General features: G+C 39.4%; 1 protein-coding gene across 4 annotated transcripts in view; it reads right to left on the bottom strand.

Annotated features, from left to right (window-relative positions):
• Positions 1-4674: 4674 nt before the first annotated feature.
• The window catches only part of mcama (melanoma cell adhesion molecule a), a 50326-nt gene continuing 45602 nt past the window's right edge, over positions 4675-9398 (bottom strand). For 2 of the 4 annotated variants that reach the window (XM_031747614.2, XM_031747616.2), the window contains 3 exons: positions 8419-8548; positions 7272-7389; positions 4675-6823 (listed from right to left, as the gene is read on the bottom strand). In XM_031747614.2, the coding sequence (XP_031603474.1) occupies positions 6815-6823; positions 7272-7389; positions 8419-8548 (257 nt within the window). In that variant the 3' untranslated portion in view covers positions 4675-6814. The remainder of the gene's footprint in view (positions 6824-7271; positions 7390-8418; positions 8549-9398) is intronic. The other 2 variants (XM_031747617.2, XM_031747615.2) reach the window with 1 other exon arrangement.

The following is a 9398-nucleotide window of genomic DNA, read 5'->3' as shown; positions in this document are numbered from 1 at the left end:
AGCATTAAAAATAAAATTTCAATCAAATAGCTTGTTTATACTGGTGGATTATCTGGTATGGAGATGATATCGGTAAATACTAACACTGTTAATTTAGAGCAGCTGAGGCACAAACCTTACATTGGATGGTGGTCTGATAAACGTGTTGTATAGCTAGCTTCTAGATGCGCAAGTGGTAACACTAAACACGCTGCTGATCACTAATTTCAAACTTAGAAAGCCAGTTTTTTGGGGGGCTGATTTGAGCTATTTGCAGATATATTTCACTATTGGTACTGTATAACTGCTAATAAATAAAAATTAAAAAGAAAAGACTAGATGAGCGAAACATCCTTCAAAGACTTATCCGTGATGTTTCGTAGTTTGTCCACCAGAGGGCACTCTGTAGCTTCCCTGCTGGCAACAGGAATGTTCTGAGCAGAGTGAAAAAGAGTAAATGAGTAATCCATGACATGCATTGTCTGTATTTGTGTGCATAGACTCAGAAATAACTATGCATAACAAATTTGTTTATTTTGGGTGCTGAAAGAAAAACAACTGTTAATATCAGAGTTAACTAAATATCAGTTTTGTTTTATCCTATATAGGTCGGGCTCTAAATATATCTAAATTATACAAATTAATGTTACAATTATGCCCAGAATAAATTGGCTTGAAATTGTCACAAAATGTTTGAACAGGTACTCGTAGACTCTGACTTCTATTTTAACTTTGGTACAAAAAAACAAAGAAATCAACATCTGCTCCAATTTTACTAACACGTTAACTTCTTCATGTGACATTTCAAGCACGCGTGCTTTTCATCACACCAGAACTCCACTACCACTAGGGATGAACTTAGATTGTAATACTTGTAGTGTTGCAATCCATTACAAATACTAGCTTTCCTGTAAAATGTCTGAGTTGACGATACGGGACTTTCCCCAAATCCCTGCTGTGCTCATGTGCAACTTCACTGATTCATGTACGCTGCTGTGTAGTTTTACTCCCCTTTTCTCCTCTTTAAAAGCTGCTAAGAAGTAAACATCTGGTGAGATCAACACTCTTCCCATACATACTTTTATGAACTGCTGCTTTTCAGCGCACAGAGATGATCTTAGGTCCTTAACTCACCCATAAAATATCCAAATTGACACGTAAAAAGCCCTTTAAAGGTTTGGATTTCTCTCAGGTTATATTTTCTTGTCAATGGACCAAAAAATTCAGCAGCTGCCACTTCCAGGCACCACACCTATACCGTCTGAGACGAGCCCATTGGTGGTATTCAGCATCATACCTGCATGAGGGCTGTTGGTTTGTCTACTTAAGAAATTAAAGAAAGATTCAGATCGAAGACATTAAAGGAGAACAGCGGTCTGATCTGAATCCAAACACAACACAAAAAGAGTTGCAACATCTGGAGCATTTTTTTTTTCTGCTTAATATTATTTAAACCATAGGCTGATTTTTGTAGTTGTTTTTCTTACAAGTCCTAAAGGTAGATAACAAGAACCCAGTTTAATCAAATGAGCCTGACCGTGAAAGGAAGTTCACTGTCAGCTGGTCACCTTTTGATTCCTCTGCAGCGACATGTACATTAAACGTGCCTTCTGTCCATCACAACTTGCACATGCCAGCAGGCAAGCCAAAATAACCCCTCCACATTCACCATTTAAATGTGTTGGAAACTACTGCAGATTGTTTTCAGGTCAAGTGCTCTCTTGATTTCGCCATGGTAACGCTATATCAGGACTACAGTTTATGCAAATTTACCTTTTTAGATTTAAAATTAACTGACTTAAAAGTGTTCCCGAATAGATAGAGCTGCACTCTTTACAGTCAAAATAACAAACTTTACCCCCGATTTGGGTCAAAGGGTAAAGGGTGATTGACTTATATTAAACATGAACTTTATCTGAAAAATGTTTCTCGTAATTATCAGACACTAAGATTTTTTTTCCCCCTTTTTTTTTTTTTTTTTTTTTTAAATGTGCTGCTGGATTTGGAGACAGTGCAAAAACCTAATACTTAAAACGGAACAAAAAGAAAAGATGTCACTAAATTTCTAAATGTAATCTGATGCTAAGGGGGAGAAAAAAAGCAGTAAATCCTGTTAAGAACCCAGATTACCCTGGAGTTGTCCTACAGTTTTCTGGCTGTCTGATGCCACAGAAATGTTGCAGCTTTAATCGCCCCAAACCAAAAGAATCTTAAAACGTGTGCGTGCGCTGCTCCTCCTCCTCCTCTTCCTCAAGTTGCCCCAGAACAGAGACCACGAATGTGTCTTCAGTCCCCTCAGCTTTGTTTTCACTCAGTCTTGGCGTTTTGTACCAAGGCAACTAACTAAATGGCACTAACTCCAGGACTGTTGTGGTCCTGATGTGTGATAACGTACTCAAGGCTCACTGTCCTGCTGAATCACTGCCAGAGGCTCCTCCGTCTCACACGCTTTCTCTCAGTGTCGCCGGTAACCTCGGCCGGTGTGTTGGTTCAATCCGCTGATTAACGATGAGTGTGTGCGTGCGCTTTAATCATGTTAACTAGCCTTCTCGACGGGAACTTGCCTACTAAAAAAAAAACTGTCTTCATTGCTTTATTATTGTCTATGTAGATATTTTATTTATTGTGTTTTTAATATCCTCGGCATTCATTGTGTTACAATGTTTTCATGCCTAAGCCATTAAGATTTTTAATTAAACTGTATTTTCTTTAACATTTGATCTGTGTGGTTTGTCGCTAAACAGAAGCAAACAGATTCTCTACTAATGTGTTTGAACATCAGGTTATTTCCATTTATCAGACTTTATGAGACATGCTAATGAAACGATCCTGCAATAACAATTTTAAGACTCGACACAATACGCTGCAAGACTGTCATCTGCAGTGAATCACATTTTGTAAAAGTAGTGGGTCTCCAAACATTTACTGCTGCATTATTCTGCATTCATTAGGGGTTGTGTTTCTGGCTACATGGTGAAAGCAAAGCCAGCGTTCTCCACAAACTCCAGGAGGAGCTGCTATTGCTCCTTTGTTTACTGCTAGAGAACTTGGTCTGTCTGCTTTTATCAGACTCAATTACTGAACAATTCTGCCTGAAGCGAGGTTAATGAGAGTGTACTCGACAAATTAAAAGATCAAAAAGGCTTCAGCAGAGTTGAGGGCGACTGTAGAGTCACTACAGGCAACTTATTAATCTAAAGGTGTGCTGTGACCGCTGTGTTATGAATTATGTTACAGTTATGGGACACTGCAGGTGAATGCATGTTTTAAAAATTAGGTTCTCACGTTTAAACACAAGTTCCACTGTTTCTACATGCAGACAGTTTTGGTTTTACTCGTCCAAGTTCTGAGATTTTGGAACTACAGTAATCTTAAATAACATTTTTAAGTCTTTTTCCATGAGTAACACCTGCCTCCTGCTTATTATCTGGGCAAAGTCATAATATGGCTTTGTCAGTTTTTTGCATTAGAAAAAGTTCCTGTAACATTATACCCAGCAGCCTACATATGTATAAATGTATGCATGACAACTGCTGCACATTTCACTCATTCGGTTTCTTTTGTACTCCACGGGGTGGTTTAAATCCACCATCTGGACAGGGCTGTTCTGCATGGAGTTTGCAGGTTCTTGTGTCTGCAGGGGTTCTGAGTACTCCTGCTTCCTCCCAAAGACATCCAGTTAGTGGGTTAACTGGTGATTCTACATTGCTCATATGTGCAAATGGTTTTATTTCTGTGTTGTCAACCTGTCCACATTGCACAGTGCTGGGATAACTCTGAATGGGATAAATGGAAAAAAAATCACGGGATGAGTCTTCTGCCATCACGTAAGTATGGCTAAGATTGGCAAAAGGTGTTTGTTTTTAGATCTTCAACTGTATCAGCCACTTTGAGAAACAGAGGAGCTGGCGTGGGATGTGGGTTGCAAAGTAGCTTGCTTTGAGCAGGTTAAATACTGCAATCTGTGTGAGAGATGCCTGTTGGATGTGTAAAAGGGTGTCGGCTGAGCCATCACAGCCTGAACTAACACTGTGCTTAAAAAAATGTTCAGTGTGCATTTTTCTTGTGAGGCAACCAATCACACATACAAATTATATGCGATTGGGGTTCTGAATTTGCACTCAGACATCAAACCTGTTAAGAATCTGAAACAAACTGGTATAGTTCTATGTGTCGCTCCCCCACTGTTAAATAAACACTAAAAGCTTAAAGCACAAACTTTCAGTGTAGAAAATGTGATGTACTTTTGCTCTTTTCCCTCAAAAAAAAAGTCACATGTAGCAATCCATCCAAGCAGAGTAAATGCAGGACAAAGTCAAAGTACTGAGTTGTGATCATGGTGGTGGTGGCGGCTTCTCCTTTGGAGGCTTTACACTAAATGAAGAGAGAATGGCTGATTTGATTTGCAGCTACATGAGCTAACGCTGCCTGAATTCATTGCAGATGTGAGCTTTGTTTTCTGACCTGCCTCCTTCCAGACTCCAGCTAGAAATCTGAGCAACTGTTGGAGTCACTTCCAGTTCGTGCTGACAGCGGTTTGGAGGCTGCACTCCTTCCTGTCTTCTCACTGTGGGACTGTGCAGAGCTAACACAGAGCACACTGAGCTCACAGTTGCTGGGGTTCATATTTAGCCTCTGGGCTCTCACTTCAGAGCTCACTTATACCTCTGCAAAAGTAATAACACTTTAAATGAAAACTTTAAATGAAACTTTATTTGGCTTTATTTTCTTGCGAAAAATATAAAAAAATGCAAGCTCAAAGAATCACATGTACAGTACTCAATTTACACACATGTAGAGAAAAAGAAAAAAAACACATTTTTTTCCCCACCAGTGAAAAAAAATCCAGAGCAACAAAACAAAGAATCAGAAATGTTTCACTGCACACAGGACACTGTCGGTGTTATGGCTTCGTGCAGCTTTTCTAAACCATAATGACAGTTATTGCCTGAGGACAACCTGTACCTGGATATTTCTTCCAACTTCAGCTCAGTGGAACAAAACAAACCAACAAAACACAAACCAAAAGCAGATAACAGAAAACACATCACTACTTTGTTAATGTTGCAAGTCATCGGGGCAATGTAGCGCTCTCAGCAACAAAGTGTATCTTTTTCACAATAATGTACACAGTGAGCAATATTCACAACACTGGCCCAAAAACAGCACTGCAATATTTTTGCATGTTTTTTCTCATCAGGCAGCCAGACTGCGTTTGTACAGAGTGTTTTAGGTTAGCCACAGTTTCTGCCTCATGTATTATAATTACATGCGAGTCACAGAGTTGAGCACTTACTGAAATATAAATTGTTGAAGGTGTTTCAAAAAGCTTTGAAGACATTTTTTAAGAAACGAATCAACGTGTTGCTGTGTACGGAAGAATGGAGGCATAAATTCTTGTTTACATTGTACAAATGAGTCGAGGAGAAGCAGCTCATCATTTCTGGATATTGTTTTTTAAACACTGTGAGAAGAGTCTTCCAAATATGTTCAGAAAATCAGTAATGTTTAGTTTTCAGACTCCTGGGTTTGCCGAAGATTGTTCAAGCTGTTCTCCTCCAAAAAAAGTGCTCGATTCTTTGTTATAAAATGACAAACTGTAGACTGATATTTCAAGGTTTTAAAAAAAAGCACTAAAGCACTTGCTTTACTTTGGCAGTCCATAACAGAAATCTTAATGTCTGTAATTTATTTTTGTTGAAGGTTCGTGATAGTTTAATGGTAATGCCAAGCCAAGATTGTTTTAATCAGTCTGGCACAATGCTGTTCCTTTGACCAGAAAACTAAATGTTCAAATCTCAGGTCTTTGCATATAATTTTTCAAAGTCTACAAAAACAAAAAGTGTGGCTGCCTGCGGGAGGAAAAAAGCGAAAAGCCTGCAGCCCGACTGAAAAACAGTCGTCTGCAGCATGTGTGTTGTCTGGACTCAAACACGCAAAAACAATGGGACACCTTTTCAGGCAACTAGCTCTCAGTGGAAATACAAAGCAAACAGCAAACAAACAAATTCAGTGTACGATGCATTTTTCAAAAACATAGGCACAGCAGATTTCTAACCTTTGACCTTTTCCCTTCGGTAATAGTTCAAGGCCACCACTAGCAAGTCTGTACAAACATGTATTTACAAACAGTACACGGGCTTGACAGCAGTTTCCAAAGAAGCCGCCAGTGTGTCGCGTCGTTTTGAGGCTCATTAGTGTTGGGATTAACCTGCTGATGATCGTCGATTCGGGCTGAAATTACGCGTCTTTTTCTTGAATTCAAACACACTGACAAACCTCTCAGTATGACTGTATCATTTGGTCTCTGACAACACGTCCTGCCTTAAACATCACCTGGAACCATGAACACAGATCAACATGCACAAGACCCAGACGCTGCCATGAAATGAAAATCTGAGTGCCAAATTCCTTAAATAACAAAATATATATATAATATATACACTTTGATAAAAACAAAAAAATAAAATAACATGATGCACGTAAGACGCCATCATACACACTGAACAACAGCCAAGAGCTGAACACAGTTTCAGGAAGTAGTACAGAACTAATGAACGGAAGAAAACATTCACTCAAAAGAAAATACAGATCTCTATATACATACCTGTGTGTGTGTGTGTGTGTGAGTGAGTGAGTGTTATGTGCGTGTATGGTTGTGGTTCTGTGTCGATTATCTGAATACTGCTGTGAACAAAGCACGGTGGGTCGAACGTCCAGACTGTGAGGTGATGTTACTCTGCAGGTATCAGGTCAGTGGGAGCGTCTCCTGCCTCTGCTGTTCCAACACACACCCACTGCCCGCTTCATTTATCCTGCTGTCTGCTGCACATCTTCACAGGGGCTTCACCGGAGACAAAGAGGAGAGCGTCAGCTTCTCAGATACTCCTCTCAGTCCAGTGATCACACTGAACAAATCCTGTTTCCAGCTGCATGCACTACATGACTGTTATTCTATCTTTTATCACGCATTCAGTGCAGCCCTGAATGTTACCCAGAATGTGACGGCACAAATGTCTAACTTGGATCAAACATTTAACTTTAACTGAACAGCTACCAAACATGTGAAACTAACCACAATATAGACAATTTTCAACTTTCACAGCCTTGGCGGTTGAGTTAAATCTTCACAGAATATTCACATTTGATGGCAGTTTTAAAAATCCTGTCACTACAAAAATTGTTGTTGGTGTTTGACGAAATGAAAACTGCAGTTATGGTTAACACAAAATTGCTCGCTATACATAGAAGTTGAGTGTAAATTGTGACTATTCATCCATAACAATAGTTACCTGGTCATTAGGGCCCTTTTTGTCTCCGTTGACAGCCTTTAGGAGGACGGCTTCCTCATTCTTTGTGTTGGTCTTCATCTCCACAACAATCTCATCTTTGGTGGTCTTCTCTTTGGTGCTGACGACAGAAAGAAATGTTGGGACATGTATGACATGGCTAAAGGCCCAGGCATCAGTGCTGGGGCTTGGTGTGATGGCAAATTCCAATTTAGACAGAGTTTACCTCTGGTTTCAAAGACTCAGTAATTCCGTTTTTCCTTCTTTTATAGACCATACTAATCTTACACACTACTCAAAGTGATTTAGACTACAAATCAACTCAAATAGTCCTTTATTTTTTTACACTTGAAGCACTTCACTTTACAGCCAATTCAGAATCGCTGATTAACCTCGCATGCATGTGTTTTAGAGAGCCACAATCACAGTGTTACTTAATCATTTGGAAGAAAAAATTGATGGATGGATGGATGGCTAGATAAATGGCAAGTGTGTAAGCCCAAAAATAAATAATAAAAAATATATAGTGTATAGATCTTAGGGCCAGATTTACTAACACGTTGCAACAGTGCAAACTGGGTGCAGGCATAAAAACTATTGTTGGCAGTGTAGTGGGCATGATTGCGTGACCGTGATGCAAATGTATCTCTTTCAGTTCCCTTTTCAAGATGCAAAATATAGGGAGAAAAATATTTAAATAAAGTGCACAAACTGATTTACAAACATCTACGATGTGCAATTTACTCCTAATTGAGTTGATGGTATGTTTTGTGCTTTATATTGATTAAGAAATAAACTAACTGCGCTTGGGTGTTAGAAAGCAACACAACTTTTATAAATCACCCAGAAAACTAGCCACACCTGTCAGCGCTCTTTGGGGCGTGGACTCAGAATATTTTGCCCTATTTAGTAAATCTGGCCCTTACAGAGTAGCTGGAGGCTTCAGACTGCTCTAGATAGCCTGTTTCAGCCTGTTTTTTCAACTCTTTTATCTCTATGATGCAGGCGTTCCTAATATACTAATATCAGGGATGTATGATGCCCGTGAGCACAGAAGCTCCACCTTACATCTTGTTTGCCATGGGCAGCAAGTTAGAAAGTTTAAGAACGAGCATCACCTTTAAGCAGAATGAGTAGAGACAATACTTACATCTCCTGCTTGCCCGAGCGTCCACAAGGGATTTTTCCCTTCTTGTGCAGGAAGTAGATTACACTGCCAAGGAAGGCCAGCAGCAGCAGACACACTATGATCACTACAATGATCACCCCACTGCCCTCTGCTTCACAAAAACACAGACAGAGGAGGACACACCGATCATAGGTTAATCTAAAATGTAAATCACAAAGCTGCAGATTTGGGAGACGTGACATTCACCAGCAATGATCCTGAAATCAGGTTAACCTAGTTAACTTTATCAATAAAGTTTCTGTTTAGTGGTTCAACCTGCACATAACAACCCCACTTCACTGAAGGTACATGGTTTACTTTAAATCACTCATTGCTCTCATGCCTGTTTCATAACATCTCTGCAGTCGCCGGAGGAGCTCGCTCAGCTTAGACTTTAACAACATGAATATGAAACAGAAAGACGGTGTCACATGCGTGGTGTCGTGAATTTTAAAGCTCTACCACGGACTTAAAGTGTAAACATTATTGCAATGGCAGCGTTTTCTACCATTCTTCTCTTTAACTTATCTCTTGCAAAACCCTGTAACTATAAGGAAGTATAATGGGGTGTATTTACATACTGCATTACGTGCTGCTCTGCTACAAAGTAGTTTATTTAACAAAGTTCTTCTCTTTACGCATAAGAAATAATTAACCGACTGTGAAATTATGTCTATTATATTGTCTCTATCGTTTAACTGGCAGTGGACGCTGCAGTGCAGCAGGACTGTATGAAAAATCCTTTATTCATTCATTTATAATCATCATGTATTTTGCTCAGCATCTGTGACCCGTAGCCCTAATAATTGACTTCATTTGAATTGCATTATCCATCCAGAATGTAGAGGAGCTGTACTTTCACGTCGTAGTCTGCTGGAACAGCATTTGTAAGAAGTAATAGACTGGTGGGAATAACACGAATATTTTAAAGGAAAAACAAATTCTCCCAGGGTAATATTGTA

The sequence above is a fragment of the Oreochromis aureus genome, linkage group 10 (genome assembly GCF_013358895.1).
Source record: "Oreochromis aureus strain Israel breed Guangdong linkage group 10, ZZ_aureus, whole genome shotgun sequence".
Taxonomy (NCBI): Eukaryota; Metazoa; Chordata; class Actinopteri; order Cichliformes; family Cichlidae; genus Oreochromis; species Oreochromis aureus.
This window is presented reverse-complemented; position numbering and strand designations above follow the sequence as displayed.